Source organism: Panthera onca, chromosome A2 (genome assembly GCF_046562875.1).
Source record: "Panthera onca isolate mPanOnc1 chromosome A2, mPanOnc1 haplotype 2, whole genome shotgun sequence".
Taxonomy (NCBI): domain Eukaryota; kingdom Metazoa; phylum Chordata; class Mammalia; order Carnivora; family Felidae; genus Panthera; species Panthera onca.
Window position 1 is genome coordinate 163,259,828 of NC_138340.1, and position 16,942 is coordinate 163,276,769.

The window sequence follows — 16,942 nt, forward strand, 5'->3', positions numbered from 1 at the left end:
TGTGATACCAAATGAGTCTTCCAGGTGGTTCTGATGTGTGTGTTGTGAGGCAATGGCCTAAGAAAAGGCAGAATTTCAATCAAAGGAAGGAGAGAGTTACTCCAGCCCTGCTTGCGTCCATTCCGCCAATTTCCACCCAAGCTCCTGCTGAGGGGATGTGAGTATTGGCGCTGAGGGGAAGAGGGAAGCGAAGGGCCCAGAGACCAGAAAAGGAAGGTAGGGACCATGGCTTCTTCTTTCTTTATTGGACACTTGGTAGATGTCACGCAGGTCTAAAAGTTACACTGTTAAATAATTATTTAAAAACCGACCAGGACTAAAGCCCTGGTCCACAGCTCCAAACCAGAAGCGGAAAGGAATGGGGGCGGTGGGCTGGGGGGTATTCCTCCAACATCACCAAAACCCAGAAAACGAGGACCCTAAGCTCTTTCACAGGCCAACCCAGGATGTGGGCCCTTGGGCCCTTGGGCTAACCCTCAGGTGCCTCTGGCTGCATCACCATCAGGTCAGTAACCAGCAAGGAGCTGGCAGAACAGCCAGCCGAGTCCAGACATGGACAAAAGTAACTGCAAGGACAGGAAACGGACAGGTACTGTCCAGCTGTAGATAAGATCACAGAGTGCAGCTAAGGCAGGTGGGGACAGGGGAGGGGCTGGGGAGCGGTATTGCAGCAATGCAGGAGTGTGGCCCCAGAGGCCCAGCCCAGCCCGGGCAGGGGCTCACACATTGTGGGTCCTCCTGGTGAGCTGGGGCTCCTCGCCCACCAGCTTGGACTTGAGGTGCTCCTTGTAGGCCAGGATGTCTCCAGGCCACTTGGTGATTGTCTGCTTCTCACAGACCCAGATTTCCTGTGCAACCTAGAAAGGAAATCTGAGGCTCAATCCTCCTGGCCAGCACTCTCCCCATCCCTGCCCAGAAGACCACTGTCAGAGGCATTCCAGGAAGAAACCTCCACCGCCCAGTCCCGTATGCGGCTCACAGTTCCACTGTCTCTCTGTTCTCTGGGATGCCTAACCCAGGGGTACCGTAACCAGCAGGTCTGGAGCCTTCCAAGCCACAACCTGCTCTGTCTCCTGATTTCCAGCTCCCCGGCAGGACCTAGAACTGTTTAGAGGCCTCGCCCGCAGCTTCCTGTTCTCTATCCCATCTTTCCCAAAGCTTCAGAGAAATGACCAGCGGCCTTTCCACCAATGACTGGTGGTAGCCCTCTAGTCCAAATCCTCCTTAGTATAATACTACTTCCATGCTGAAGAACCTTGAGACAGTAGTAAAAGCACCCTATCCTCTACCCAACTCCCTCGCCAATTCTGGCTAACATTGCCAAATGCCAAGTAGGCTGATGTCTCCAAATAGCTACTGAAAAAATGAAAGTTTTCCATTAAGGCTTTCTCAGTTTTTCAAAGAGCCATAAAATCTGGTCCTCATCACCCTGTCTACACCCTGAGCCCTTTTCCCAAATCCAATAAACACATATTAAGTGCCCTCCACATGCCATGACTGTGTCCTACCCAACCTTCTCCTGGCCGCCCTCCTCTCTGATTTCCACTCCAGCCAGGGGCCTCACCTGCTGAATGAGTCTGAAATCATGGCTGACCAGCATCATACCACCCTCAAACTCGTTGATGGCATCGGCCAGGGCGTCGATGGTCTCAATGTCCAGGTGATTAGTGGGCTCATCCAGGAAGAGCATGTGGGGGTTCTGCCAGGCCAGCCAGGCCAGACACACTCGGCACTTCTGCCCATCAGACAGGTTCCGGATTGGGCTCACCTGCGTGGAACCGCGACATTTACAGAACCTGGTGTTACTCCCACCACACAGCATGACTCACTTTCCCCCGCTGCTTCTCCATTAATACTGCCACAATTCTACAAAAAGGAAGACCCAAGATCACAGTGAGATGGTACCAGTCTCTCAAGGCCTGTAAGGGATAAATGCGGAAGCCGGAAGCGCTTGCTACTCAGGCCACACCTCTCGCTCTCCCTTGGCACTTAAATCGTAACTAAGTGGAACAATGTGGTGGACCCTCAATCGAGATCTGAGTCCAGGAACTCGTTTTCTAGGTTTCAATTTCCCTCCCCCTCAAGCACTCTGGTTTATCTTGCTAGTCTGGGGCGAAGGCATGTCAGAGACTGGGATGCTATCCCTGCCCCTTCCTCATAATGAGACCTGAATACTCCAATACGTACACCTAGGCCAAAGGAAAGCTAGCGGGTTCTTTCAGACGCTAGAATCAAAGGAAGAGACTTTTCAGTAGAACACTTGAATCTCAATCTCAGGGTTGTGAGTTCAAGCTCCACATTGGGCATGGAGCCTACTTTAAAAAAAAAAAGAAAGAGACTTTTGGGATAGCTCCTGAACTTGGGTCGCCAGGGCAGTGCACCCTGGCCGTGTAGCCACAATCTCCCAGTTATCTGGCGCTGTTCCCCCACATCCCCCTCTGCTGACCTGCTGCTTCCCAGTGAGACCATATCGTCCGATGATCTTCCTCATTTCTTCCTTCTCCTTGATCTCTGGGTAGCACTTCATCATGTACTCCAAAGGTGAGAGGTCTAAGTCCAGCTGCTCTTGTAAATGCTACAGGAAAAAAGGAATCCACTCAGATGTGACTGGTGTCCCACTTCAAAAGGAACCTCGCCGGGTTAACTGCTGAGTAACTCTCCACCTCCACCCAGGCACCTGTTCAAGATTCCAGGAGAAGCAGGCAAAAGCTGACTTGGTCACATGCACCCCCCTTTCCACACCCTGGGCATCTCCCCGGACCCCAAGGCCTGTACCTGATGGTAACGCCCTATCTTGACATGAGAGTGTTTTCGGATCATCCCGTCTGTGGGTAGTAGCTAGAAAGAAGAGAGTATTAGGTGGAAAGATAAGCACACAGAAAGAGAAACTCGTGAGAAGCAGACACAGACAGAGTAGGGAAATAAACATATGTTCACTGAACAAGCTCAGAACTTCCAAATAGAATCTACATCACTACCTCATAGACTGCTATTCTGGCCACTCTAAAAATATTTAGGAAGATATACTGAAACAGATGTTCTCAAGAGAGGCAAAGATACATACAACACGGTCTACTTAGTAGTTAAAGGTCTACTACAGAAGGTACCACCAGTAAAACAAAGGACTCGTATATATGTACAACATGGGTTTTCTAAAACAAAAACACAGCTCTCAATGCAGATTCCCTCGAGATGCTCTAGCTGAAAACAGAAAAATGTTGAGGCACATGCATGTATTCTCTCTCTCTCTCTCTCTCTCTCTCTCTCACACACACACACACACACACACACACACACACAAACACACTCCCCTCCCTCCCTCTCTTTGAGAAAACCGCTCCAAATCTCAGCACTGCCAATGACAACATCCCCCACCCCGGAAGCTGACTCACTCACCACCAGGGCACTCAGGCGCCTTGAGGGCCTCCGAGAAGCCCCTCACACCTTCCCTCCTCAGACACAGTAAGCACCTACTCTTGGAAGTCCCATGCCCCAGCCTGGCACCATACCTCTCCGGTTAGCAGCTTCAGAAGAGTTGATTTCCCTGCTCCATTGGGCCCCACCAGAGCCACTCGTGTATCGAGATCGATTCCAAATTCTAGATTGTTGTAGATGCAGGGCTGAGTGGATGAGAGAGAGGAATATGAGGTTAGGTTACCAATCAATCAATCTGGCTGGCAGATTAGCCCTGTCATGTCCCCCATCGCCACCGGAGTAGGCAGGAGTATGGAGGAGGGAGGAAGCTCCCAGAGCAGACCCCAACCCACTGCCTCCACCCGCCATCTCAGCTGAGCAATTTTCCAAGTACTTGAAGAGGGGCCACTCAAGTCCCTGGATGAGGCACCTAAGCTGGTATCCCTGAAAAATCCCGTGCACCGCACGGGTTAGCAGGTGTGTTGAGCAAAGAACCGGAGACTCTCCCAACCTGCTGACGCTTATCTTGTAAAATGTGTCCCAGCCTCCCAACCACCCAGGAGGACTCACCCCGTCTTTTGTATACTTGAAGCTCACGTTCTGCACCATGATGACAGGTGGAGGAATCTTGCCACACGGTGGGAAATAAAATGACAGGGTCTAGGAGAAGGAGAGGGCATTTTCCGGTTAGATCATGTCTCCTCCGCCTCACCTCGGGCACTAACTCCACTCGCTCGGACCCCACCTTGTCACTCACGACCCTTTCTGTCAGTCCTGATGCCATCATTTTCTGTAGCGTTTTCTCCTTGCTCTGGGCTTGCCGGGCCAGCTTGGCGCTGCCATGACCAAACCTAGCGATGTAGTTCTGAAAGAGACCAGAAAGGGGGCTCGGAGCAGGGGCAGGTATCAAGCAACCCTCCTTAAATGTGGGGTAGATGCCGACGACAACGTCTTCCTGACACCCGGCACCCCGAACTCCCCACGTACCGTCCCCCAACGCTCCACGAGAACGTGAGCTCATCTACAACTGCCCTACCTTCATGTGTGCGATCTGATCTTGCTCCCAGTGAAACCTCTTCATCTGGTTCTCTTCCAACTCCAGCCGTGTCTTCACATACTGATCATAATTACCCTGAAGAGAGATATGCCAGGTAAGGCAGGCAGTTTTAGCCTCGGTCCCGGGTTCTCAGGGTTTAGGGGGATGCGAGATGGCATCGGACTTGGCCCTGGCTAGAAGACTGTGCAGTAGGGAAAGAGGAAGGACGTTGGCAAAGTAAACCCTAACCTAGAACCTGAAGTCTTTCCATTTGTGTGCCTCTCACTCTTAGCTTAGCCGGAGCAGGGCTCCAGATCAAATCCTCAGGTTAGCCGTAAAGACACCCACAGCACCAGCAGTAGCCCTGACCACAAGCGTCATACGGACATCATGAGGCTCACAGCCTTCCAAGAGGACCTCCTACTACTCCCCACCCTTAGAGGCTCAAGCCCCATGCAGGCTACAGAAACTGCGCCCAGGAAGGAAGACAGCAGACCAATCAGATTTAGGCCCTAGCAAATGCTGCACAATTGGACTGCCATGGTTTCTATCTGCAAAGAACTGGACTCAACCTAAATATTCATCAGAAAGGGTCTGACGAATAAAGGAGTGGATAGCTACACAATGAAATATTATGCAATTACTGAAAAGCATGAGGTGGATCTATAACTATTCATATGAAAAGCAGCGCAAGATATATTAAAATGTAAAAGCAACCTACAGAAGAGAGTGATTATTAACATTACAGCTGTGATGTGTATACACAAAATTTTCTACAAATCCGTGCAAGTACACGTAAAATCTCTGGAAGACTATATGAGAAATTATTACTACTCCCACAGTGAGTATAACTACGAATGAAAAGGACTCCTATTTTTTCTTTTTTTTAAATACGGATGATGAAAAGGCAAGGCAGACAAGTGGGCTGTTGAGATCCGGACTCCCAGTCTTCACGGAAAGAGAGGTAAATGGGCTGTCACAAAGCAGAGTTAAGCAGTCATTCAAGAAGGCGGGCATCGGCAGGGCCTGCCTGGGCACCATGCAAAGTCAACCTCTTTACCATAAGGCACACACGTCACGTACACAGGCTGCCAATCAGTGGCCTACAACCTGAGAGCAACTACTTTGAGACTAAAATAGAACAAGCGGCAGGACTCCTTGTCCACATCTTTTTATAGCAATAGGTAGAAAAGGGCTGCTAAGTCTGTTTTGTTTTTTTTAAAGGAGACCTTCAAGGAACTGGTAAGCGCTGAGGTTGCTGTGCAGACGCTGGGGCCTACTCACCGTGTAATACTTCAGTTTCTTGTTGTGCATGTGAATGATGTTGGTGCAGACACCATTCAGAAAGTCCTGGGAATGGGAGACGAGGACCAGGATGCGCTTAAAACTGCAAAGCCAGAGAACCAGTCAGGGAGGTGCTCCAAACTGTGACGGTCCACAGCCGGGGAGCTGAGAGGCCCAGAAAACCTTCATCCTTTCCCATCCTGAGCACCCGTTAGATTTAGCAGCCAATTCCCGGCTCTCAGCAACCACCTAGGCCACCAGTGCACCATCTACCTGGAACGACACCTTGACCCCTTTCAGTCTGAGTTTTCTCCATCTTCCGTTCTAATTTTCAGCAGAATGGAGATGGCAGCTTAACAACGATGGTACAAACAAGCATATGTACACAAACATATCCATAAATGTATGTAACACCGTGGGTGGGAAGAACTGGAACAGGCGCGACAAAAATCACTGTGCTCCCCTTTTTGAAAGAAGGTACCAGTCACTGCAGGGACTGCTAAAAGCCTTCCCTCAGAGTCGGTACAGTATTCCGGGTTATTCAGTGCCGCAGCCATACAAGGACCATTGCCACATCAGCTAGGTTTCCCTTTGCTACTGCACCATGATCTTAAGTGGGAATCCTTTCTTTATATGGCGCATATAAATACGGTTAAGAGAAAAATACAGTCTTTAATAAAGGTGTTGTATTTTAAATGGAAGAACCAGAAAGTCAAAACACTTCACACATTTCAGGCTAAAAAAAAGAATCAAACCAAATGGTCTCCCCGAAAGGTGCTTACTACTTTTTCAATCTGGCCTTCACCCGACCTCGCGTCAGTTCATTTTCTCATTGCTCTAGCATCACTGCGGTTTCCGGGCACCCACTCCCTTTAGACTGCCCAACTCCCCCTTCAGGACCTGCCCGTTCCCAACCCCATCCCTACCCCCTTACGTCTTTAATTCTTCTTCCAACCACACACAAGCATCGAGGTCCAGGTGGTTGGTGGGCTCGTCCAGCAGCAGCATGAAGGGCCGAATGAAGAGGGCTCTGAAGGACAGGAGAGGAGACAGAGCCCCTTCAGTCTAATGGGCGCTACACAGGAGGGGACTTGCCTGCTACCTGCAACCCTGGTCAGGCCTGGCTTGAGTCCTGAAACCAATTCTAGGTTCTACGCCTGAGAGGAAAGGGGAGAATGAGGAGAGAAACGAGAGTTGAAGAGCTGAGATGAAAGGGCAGAAAACAGGGCTGAGAAGCAGAGGGATGGTGCAGTTTGAAGATAAGGTTGTAAAAGTCCTTACGAGTCTGCAGGTCTTTCACGCTGAAGTTGGTGACCGTCAGGAAGACAAAAGGATAGAGGAGATAAACTGCTAAAGCAAAATAGCATCCAAGTTAAATCGATGGGGTTGCCAGCCTTTAGCAAGGAGGGCAAAAAATGTTCTTTTCTTAGATGGAATCTCAAGACAGGAGACGCAAGGGGACAGCACTGGTTCCCACATCTGCAGTCACCGCACTGCAGAGCTTTTTAGAAATAAAATTTCTGGGCACCCAATTCCAGTATTCCAACCACAGAGATATGAAGAAGAGGCTAGGAAATCTGTACCTCTACCGCTCCCTAGATGAACGGAGGTGGCTAATCCTTGCACGTGGAACCACTGCTCTCGGCTCCAAAGCACACGCAGGCAGCTTTGCTAAAGCAGCAAGTGTCACGAATTCACTTGGCAGAGAACAGTGGAGTGAGGGAACCACCTACTTAGCTGGGGACTTTCTGGGGGGACTGCTGAGGGAATGATGGTCTACACAAACTCACTTTGGGTCTAGCTCACAGGGGGATAAGGAAAGATCGCTTAACAGCTGTCTAATATTTTCTCTTTATACAGCAACAATCAGAAGGACTGAAACACAAAGAAGGATAGGATGGGAGTCAGGAAGAAAGAAGAAATGGACCCAGTCTACCATTTCACCCAAGGCTGGTCCCAGGATTCCTAAACACTGTGCCAGAGATCCAACAATGGTCACTTCAGCCAGGAGGCTCGCGCCTTAGCCCACGCGTACCACCCCTCCTTCACACCGCTGATGTCGTGTCTCGTCTGGCACTTACTGACCCCTGACCTCTGTTCTACACAGTTCCACTGGAGTGAGCATCCGACCCTGAAGGAAATGGGGAACTACAGAGGGTAGAGAAGGAGAAAGGAACTCACCTGGCGAGGGCAACCCTCATTCTCCAGCCCCCACTGAAGTCTTTCAGCTTCTCGCGCTGCATGGCAGGCGTGAAACCCAGTCCGTGCAGGATCCGCGAAGCCCTCATCTCCGCCTTGTCGGCATCCAGCTCCTCCAGTCGCTCGTAGAGCTCCATGAGCTTCTCACACTCCGCTGTGGGCGGCACGTGGCTCGTGAGGCTCCCCGGGCCTTTCCTGGGAGGAAGCCCACCCCCCGGCCCCCCGGCCCCCCGGCCCGAGTCGGGAGCCCTACCATCCTCGTGAGCCAGCCGCTCGGCCTCCCTCTCCAGCATGGCCCGCTCCGTGTCGACTTCCATGACACACCGCAAGGGTGTCTTGTCACTAGGGGGCATTTCCCGAGTCAGATGGTAGATGTCAATGTGCTCGGGGATGGGCACTTCCCGTTTCCCAACAGCAGAGAGCAGCATGGACTTTCCTGAGGAGGGCAAGCAGAGAGCGGGCAGAGGACACTCGGCACGGTTCTGCCTGTCGTTCCCCTGCATCAGCTCCTCCGCTCCAGCCAAACCACGACCTCGCCGTTTTGTGGAGCACCTTCCTTCCTCCCTTCCTTCCTTCCATTTGTTCAAATCCTACCACCAGTCACCACCCACCCCCCCCCCCCCCCCCCGGGCTACCTTTCCGACCTTCCTGCAATTCTTGTCCCACCCCTCCTGCGTGAAGTCAGTTCGCCCACAGCGGCCTCGCACACCACCACTCCTGCCCCTCCCGCCCACTTCTCCAGCACCTGCTGTCTGTAACTGCTCACGTGTTACTTACCACACACTGCTCTGTACTGCTAGTTCCTTTTCCCCGGACATATGTGGTCTCCCACCCATACTGTAAACTCCTTGCTTTGCATATAGCTGGTGCTAAGTAAATACTTGCTGAGTGACAGACGAGCCAAGGAGAGACACCTCCCACCTCGCCTTCCAAGGGCCTCACCAATTCCATTTAAGCCAATGAGGCCATAACGACGGCCTGAGTTTAATTCCAGTTTGGTGTCACTGAGCAGCTCTTGACCGTGAAAGGTGAGGGAGAGGTTGATAATGTGGGCATCAGTACTGTTGGGGTGAGAGGCAAGGACACCGGTGACAGCGCGAGCAGCAGCTTTCTTCATCTCAAAGTCCTCTAGCTCCTTGGTCAGCAAATCCACTTCTGGAGACAGAAAAGAAGTTTGGGAATAAGACAGACCCTGCTCTCGCACTAAGTCACGTCCTACAGCATTCAGACAGTTCGGTCAGTAGAGAATCAGACTTTTAAACTCAGGGTCCAGGGTTCAAGTCCCTGTTTGGGCATTTGTAGCTTTTGCCCCTTACTCAGATTACCAAATGTTGTCATATCAAGCCCGAAATGCTGAAAAAGGCATGCCCTGTAGGACCTGGTTCAAGATCGAGTGGAGGTGATTCACATGTTTCACAAGCTTTCAAGAGCGTACAGATCTGCCCTGACACCCCTCTTTCACGGACTACTTTTTACTTCACAACTTGTTCTTTTTTTTTTTTTTTTTTTTAACTTTTCTAAGACCAGCGGCAAAACAGACTTTATTTCTGTTTAGCTACCTATTGCTGAAATGTGTAAGCCAGGCCTAAAGAGAACATACAAAAAAAAATAGAAAATATTAGAAAACATTTTCTGGCACCTTTTCAGGTTTCCTAAGATCATGTCATTTTGGCATTTTCTTCCCATAAACACGACCAATTAAATCACAGCACAAAAGAGAAAAACATTGTGTCAAGGCAGGGCAATAACAAAACAAAATACCAGCTTTTTTAAGAAATGGAAATATACATACACAGGTAAATAACCCATAATAAGCAAAAGGCTCTATAGAATCACAACTTGCTCTTTTAATTCTAACCTCTCTTGTTGTTTTTTTTTAAATGTTTATTTTTGAGAGAGAGAGAGAGAGCACGAGTACGGGAGGGCAGAGAGAGGGAGACAGAGGGTCTGAAGTGGGCTCCACACTGACAACAGAGAGCCTGAGGTGGGGCTTGAACTCACAAACGCGGGATCACGACCTGAGACGAAGTCAGTTGCTCAACCAACTGAGCCACTTAGGGGCCCACTTCTCTTGTTCTTAAATGACATAAATGCATGAGGGGAATGGCTAGAACTCTCAATGTGTTAAAGAATTAGTCCTAAAACCTAAAAGCAGACACTACAGAAGTACCATTCTCTTATTCCATGACCTACTGGAATTCCATACTCCAGATATACTTCTCAAAGTTTTTTACTTATTTGAGAGAGAGAGAGAGAGAGAGAGAGAGACAATGCACATGTGTGTGCAAGCAGGGAGGGGCAGAGAGGAAGAGAGAATCCCAAGCAGGATCCACGCTGTCAGTGCAGAGCCCGAGTTCAGAGCCAAATGTAGGGCTCGAATTCATGAACCATGAGATCATGACATAAGCTGAAATCAAGAGTCAGATGTTTAACCACCTGAGCCACCCAGGTGCCTCCAGACATACTTCTGAGCAGCACAGAAGGGACCAGTGTGAGAAAATGCACAAAGGGATCAACACAGGCAGAGCCACGGCTGGGAAAACCAGACGCTCCCAATTCTGGAGGGTTTAAGAGATGCAAACTGACCATGAGCTGTTGTGCCTTGGTGGTTTTTCAGGCATCACTACATCTTAAGCCTGGGAAGAACTATCACTATTAATGGCTAAAAATGTTGAGTTTACTCTGTGCTACACCATTGTTCTCCATCTATCTTAATCCTTACAACACGTAGGAGATATACACCGACAATCCCGCTTTTAGAAGTGAAAAAGCCAAGTAACACAGCCAAGGTCAAAAAGGCTAGTTAGCGACAGAGCCAGAACTTGAACCAGGTGACCTTAACTATGTCACTATACCACCTTTCCATAAAGAAAAGTGCCCATAAAGCATTACTGAAAGTGGGACAGAAATGGGGGTGGAAGGAGTCCCGGTAAGCTTCTTCGAAAAGAGTAAGGCAATTTATGTACGTTTTAAGGAAGCACTCAGAAACTACACATGAGTTTCCACTACTATGAGAATTTGCTGATTTTTAAAAATTTTAATGTTTATTCATTTTTTTGTGTGAATGTATTATCAAATTGGTTTCCATACAACACCCAGTGCTCATCCCAACAGGTGCCCTCCTCAGTGAATCTGCTGATTTTTTAGTCTTTGTTACCCTTACCTATGTTCCCTGAGTGACTTCACAGAATCCTTGGAATGAGAAGAGTGTGTGCTTGTCCACAGGAAAAATAAAGACAGGGTAGAGGGGTGAAGACAGCTGTCTCCTGGGGGAGAGCAACTCCACGGGAGAGGGTGTGTGGTGGTTAGTCACAGGTCATTCTCTGAATACCCCATCCCGTGGGGTGATTACGAGCTGGTGCTAAACCTGCTCTGCCTTCAAGGAGCCAACACTTGGGCAGGGGCTGCCCCACTAGACAGCTGGCGGGCACTCTGTCCGCAGCTCTGGGTACAGTGTTAGAAATAAGTGCTTGATGAGTACTTTTTGAATGGAGATCAAAGTTTTTGTTTTGACTCGCATGAAGGAATTTTCAGTCTCTTTTCTACACGGTTGAGTTACCAGACTTCCCACAACTCCGATTCTTGCCAATCCCTATTCCAGATGCTGAGAAGACAGAGTAGGAAGAAGTTTATGATCTAGATCCAGGAGTTGGTAAACTTTTTCGTGAAGGACCAGATGCTAAATATTTTAGGGTTTATGAGCCAAGTGGCCAAATCAAGATCTGTGAAATGTAACCACTTTAAAAATGTAGAAAACCATTCTTAGCTTGGGGTTGGGATGGAGGTTAAAAAAAAAGGCCGGCCAGATTTGGCCAACAGCATGTTTTTATAAAGTTCTATTGAAACACTGCCACACTCATCATTTACACAGTGTCTAAGGCTGCTTTCACTACAATGGCAGAACTGAACAGATGCAACAGAAACCATATAGCTCACGAAGCTACAAATATTTACTATCTGGATCTTTACAGAAAAAGTTTGCCGACCCCTAGTCTAGATCTCCATCTGCTCAGGCAAGAGGAAGATCAAAACGAAGGGAAAGCTAAAATACCATTTTCTCTCGATCTCTTCAAGTTGACAGCATCTGTGACCTAAGTCATCTCCTAAGCTTCAGAAGAAGGAGACTTAAACAGACCTCATTTTCCTAGCCTACAGCATCCCAGAAAACACTTGTCACTTAAAGACAAATGAACAGCACTGAATAAATGGAAAAGGGATTTTGAAAGAAACTTCATCATGGAGAATATTGTAGACTTCACAAGAAGTCTCTTTCTACTTATTCCCCAACAAGAGGACCAGCTGAACTCCAGTGCCTGTCTTGACGAGTCTCACATTCTAAAGTAGGTTAATCTGTCAAAAGTCACTTTCTTTGATACACATCTCGATCTTTCCATACCTTACTACCTAAGGAAGACTGTGTGGCAATGGCAATCAGTAAAGGTTGGAGAACGGTAACCTGTAGCATCACGTAATCTCAAACTCAGGAGAGAGGACCCAGTCTTGGGAGAGGAAGCAGAAATGACACAGGTCCCTGGCAATAAGAAATGTTTTGAGGGGCACCTGGGTGGCTCAGTCGGTTGAGCATCTGACCCTTGATTTCGGCTCAGGTCATGATCCCAGGGTCGTGGGATCGAGCCCTACGTTGGGTTCTGTGCTGAACACGGAACCTACTTAAGATACTCTCTCCTCCCTTCCTCTGCCCCTCTCCTCCACTCATGCTAATAAAAAATTGAAAAATTGAAAGACAGAAAAAAGTTTTGAAAGGGCTGGAAAGAAAACAAAGGTCACATTTCAGAACAGTAGCTCCCTGAGGAAGCAAGGTGAAAAAAACCAAAGATCTATTACTGAGATGGGGATTCCACAGCTGGGTTCCCTGAAAAATCCCATTTTCCAAGGAGCAAAGAAAGGTAAACAAGATATTTGTGATGGGAACAGCGGACAATAGTCTCAAGAGGGAGTCACTTTGCTACCTTTCCGATTCAGCCAGAATAACTGATGACACACCTATAGAGCTGATGACAGACATTGCTTAACCGTGGTTCCTGAGGGCCTAGACAGGACCGAGCCTTTCTAAAATAGAGGTCACAACTCAGCCTGCTCATCCACACTCCCGTTATTCTCAACTTGGCAATCCTCCACTACTCCAGCCAGGAATAAAATTTCCCCATGGCCTGACCTTACTGAACCAGCTTTCTCCCATAATTCTTATTTTGGAGACAATTCCTACCACTCAGCTCTCTCTCAATCACTTTTAACTCCCCCCTTTCTGAATTCCTATCTGTTACGACTTGCATTAGTAATTCCGCTCTCCTCTTCAAACATTTACTTAGTATCTCAGTCTGCAAGGTTAGTCTTATCACCCAAGACGCATGGTCCCTGCACTCAAAAGGTAAACAATGTAAAGAAACACAAGAGACAACATAAAAAGTAACACCATTGAGACAGCATAGGGGTATAGTGAATGGTACTACTTTAAAGGTCAGGTTTGATGGGGGAAAGGTTTTGCTACCCTGAGCTAGGCCCTAAGAAAAATGTCAAATGTAGCTACTCGCACAAAAATTGTGGTATTAGAACTTTAGTGTAAAGGGACAAAAATGTGACTAGTGAAGGGACGGTAACAGTCCGGATGGAGCGGGTCTGTTCAGGGAATCTTCAGGGGGACAGAAAAGGAGGCTGGGAACAGGCTGTCAAGGGCCTGGAAAATTCTGTATCACACTGCCATGTTTCCTTAGCTGGACCGTAAGTCAGCAGATGGTTCGTCCTGCGTCGGCATGGAGCACGGTGCCTAGCACTTGAGAGGTGCTCAATGAATATTCCCCCAAATATAAACAACAGGAGAGCATCTCTTTGCTAGGAAAACTCCATAAAACAGTTCCTAAGTTTCTCTCTTGGTACAGTCACTACCCCTGGAAGGACAGAGGTATAACGTGGCAAGGAACCTGGCGCACTGACCACCATGTGCAGAAACGCAGGAAACTGAGAAAAGGGCAAGGAAGTGACCCCCTGCTCCCAGGGCAGCGCCCGGAGCAGCAAGGCAGCACAACACCCATAGATGTGTCTGCCACTAGCTACGTGAGAACCTCGTGTCCCGTCTCCCTGATCAGTAACAAGAAGGCACCAGCTGCAACTCTAATTGGTTCGGTTCACTGTGAAAAGTTCTGCGGCACCAGACTTATCCTCCAGGGCCGCCAGCGTCAGGACTCTGGCTCGGGCTTGGGGATCCATCCATCCATCCATCCATCCATCCCAGGAGCCCACCTCTCCCTCCATTCACCTGTGGTCTCTCGGCCATTGGCCTCGTTTTTCTCCTCGGCCACCTGTGGTTCTGTGACCGCGTCTCCGTTCTCTTCGTGGCCCTTCCTGGGCCGCTGTCGCGCTTTGGCAGCTTCCTTCTTCTTGGCTGCCTTCTTCTTGGCCAGGTCAGAGGGCATGGTGATGAGCCACAGGGGGGCACGAAACTGTTCTTAGGGAGCCTGCAGGGAGGCAAACACCCCCAAAAGTCTCAACTTGCGACGGAATGCCTGGGCCCTGCCCCATCCCGCTCGGGAATTTTCCCATCGAGCCGCCGAGCGCCAGCTCCGCCCATGCCTCGCCGCTCCCCATTTTGCCAGGGTCTCCCAAGCCAATTCTGGTCCCCGGCCGCTCTTCTAATCTTAACATCTCTCCCCTCAGGCTCCGTCCACCAATCCCCACGGGCTGCCTCACTCTGGAAACGCTCCTCCTTTCACGGCCTCCAGTCAAGGACCAGGTTCTGCCCCCTCGGCAGAGATCCCCGTCTCCGGTTTCCCCACAACTTGGCGCTCCGCGCTCCAGCCGGCCGCCTCGCTTTGCCGGGCTTCCTCCTCCCGTCCGCCTCAGGCCTCCTCTCCGTCGTTCCCCCCTCCACACCACCTAGCCGTCGGGCCCAGCTTCTTCCCGGGACGCGCTCGGCTTCCCCTCGTGAGTCCCCTCAGGGTCTCCGCACTCACCATCCCCTGAACCTCCCCCGGCCCCCGCCCGTCAGCGTCTCTCCCTCGGCCCTTTCTTCTCCTTCGCAGCCTCCTCCATCTCGACCCCGTCCCTCCTCCTTCTCTGCTTCCCTCCCCCGCCTCACCGGCCAGCACCCTCCCCCCGGCGCCCCTTCCCCCAACTCACTGGGCCTCGCCGCTCGGCCTCTGTCGCAACAGAGCTGCTCCTTGGGCTCCTCCGCGTGCGGCCGGCTCACCAGCCAATCACGGCATCGCGCGGCTGTCGGCGCGCCGCCGCGCAGGATCCTGGGAAGTGTTGTTCTCCAGTCGCGGCGGCCGGGGGGGAGACCCCTCCTCGAGAACTACCGCCTGTGGCAGGGGCCTCCCCGGCCCGCGTGATGTCATCAGGCGGCGCGAGGCCGGCGGGGGGAGGGGGAGCGGGACTAGTGTCCGGGAACCCGCAGCCAGCCTGCCCGCTTCGGACCCTGGAAACTGCAACTCCCACACTGCTCCTCCGGCAAGGGGCTGGGCCTTCCAGGCTTTACCCCACCTCTCGAAAATCTGTCGAGCTCTGTGGAGGCACTGAGCTCTTAGGGCCGCACAGCCGGCTCAAACAGCAGGGCGACGGACTACACTTCCCAGCAGGCATCAGGCGGGAGTGGGTCGAAACAATGGGAGAGAAGAGGAGGGAGGTGGAGGGAGAAGGAGGAAGAGTGAAGCGGCTGGGAAGAGGCGGCCCGAATAGGAGGCGCATCACCACGAAGATGATGCGAAGAACAGAAATCCCTGAAAGAAAGGCGTCCTCGTTTTATGGAACTGAGATCTTAGAGGCTGGTCTAGTGTTAGCCAAACTTTTAGAAGGTGCCGAACGTTCTTCCTGAACGTTGGCTGCTTAGCCTACACTCTCTAGAATTGTTAGATTCCCATCAAAGCCGTGTAAGTCCGGTGGTAAGAGCTCTGAAGTTTAAAAAAAAAAAAAAAAAAAAAGACCCATTTCCTGAGTTCAGCGGTATCATTGGTTAGACATGTAACCTTGCCCGTTAGTTTTCTTTTGAGTCTTACTGTTTAAAATCCCTCAGACTTCTCACCTACATTGTAACCCCCAAATTTGTAGCCTCAAATACAAGGGAGGCCCTTTGTGACTGACCCTGTTACTTCTCCAGGCTTCTGATCAGCGGTGCTTCACCATCAGTGACACAGCTGGAGGGAGGCAAAATGAAGCTTTCACTCCTTTCGAGCATATTCTCCAAATTGCCCTACCCGAGGTAAAAAACAAAAACAAAAACTCACTCCTCTCTCCAGAGAACTAGTTTTCCTCTTCAAACTTGATGCTTCAGTAGAATCTACTTGTATTTCAAGTAAGCCTTGCCATTTCATACCTTCATGCCTTTGAGCATAGCTTTTTCTACAAGACCCTCCACCAATTAAGTGCCCACTGTGTGTTAGGCTCAGAGCTAGATGCTGGAGTTGCAATGGAAACAAGTTATTCCCTGACCTCAGGGAGCTCACGATTAAGAAGGAACATTTAAAGAGTAAATGGGTGCCTCGGTGGCTCAGTTGGTTAAGCGTTGAGCTCTTGATTTTGGCTGAGGTCATGATCTCGTAGTTTGTGAGATTGAGCCACATGTCTGGCTCTGTGTTGTCAGCACATAGCCTGCTTAGGATTCTCTCCCTCTGCCCCTCCCTGGTGCACGAGCTCTATCGCTCTCTCTCTCTCAAAATAAATATACGTTTAAAAAATATTTAAAGAGTAAACAGACCATGACATTCAGGTGATAAGTGCCATAAAAGAAGTGACTTATGCATGCTGTTCGAGTATGTAGGTGGGGCTCACTTGACATAGCATAACTAAGACCATGAATTCTGGGGCAGACTGCCTTCATTCAGACCTCTCCTCTATCATTTACAGTGTGTGACCTTGGGCAAAATACACCCTCCTCTGTAAAATAGGAATGATGATAGTACTTACTTCATACAGTTGTTAGATTAGAGTTTAATTTTTGTTAATTGGCTAATTATTACTTAGCTGGAGTTCTGCTAGCTGAACTCTGCTACTAGTAGA

At 49.8% G+C, this 16,942-nt stretch overlaps 1 protein-coding gene across 3 annotated transcripts; it reads right to left on the bottom strand.

Moving 5' to 3' along the window:
• Window positions 1-226: 226 nt before the first annotated feature.
• ABCF2 (ATP binding cassette subfamily F member 2) lies at window positions 227-15,199 on the bottom strand. Of its 3 annotated transcripts, none has more exons than XM_078437476.1 (15): window positions 15,068-15,199; window positions 14,208-14,406; window positions 8,876-9,088; window positions 8,187-8,369; window positions 7,916-8,087; window positions 6,669-6,764; window positions 5,735-5,837; window positions 4,451-4,546; window positions 4,160-4,279; window positions 3,985-4,074; window positions 3,510-3,620; window positions 2,776-2,838; window positions 2,447-2,575; window positions 1,565-1,768; window positions 227-857 (listed from the first exon to the last, which is right to left on the bottom strand). In XM_078437476.1, exons 2-15 carry the CDS (start codon window positions 14,362-14,364, stop codon window positions 720-722), a joined length of 1,875 nt encoding a protein of 624 aa, XP_078293602.1. In that variant the 5' UTR covers window positions 14,365-14,406; window positions 15,068-15,199; the 3' UTR covers window positions 227-719. The 3 variants fall into 3 exon arrangements, with proteins under 3 accessions (XP_078293602.1, XP_078293603.1, XP_078293604.1); XM_078437477.1 differs by lacking the exon at window positions 15,068-15,199 and adding an exon at window positions 14,902-15,028; XM_078437478.2 differs by lacking the exon at window positions 15,068-15,199 and adding an exon at window positions 14,639-14,871.
• Between the last annotated feature and the right edge of the window lie 1,743 nt (window positions 15,200-16,942).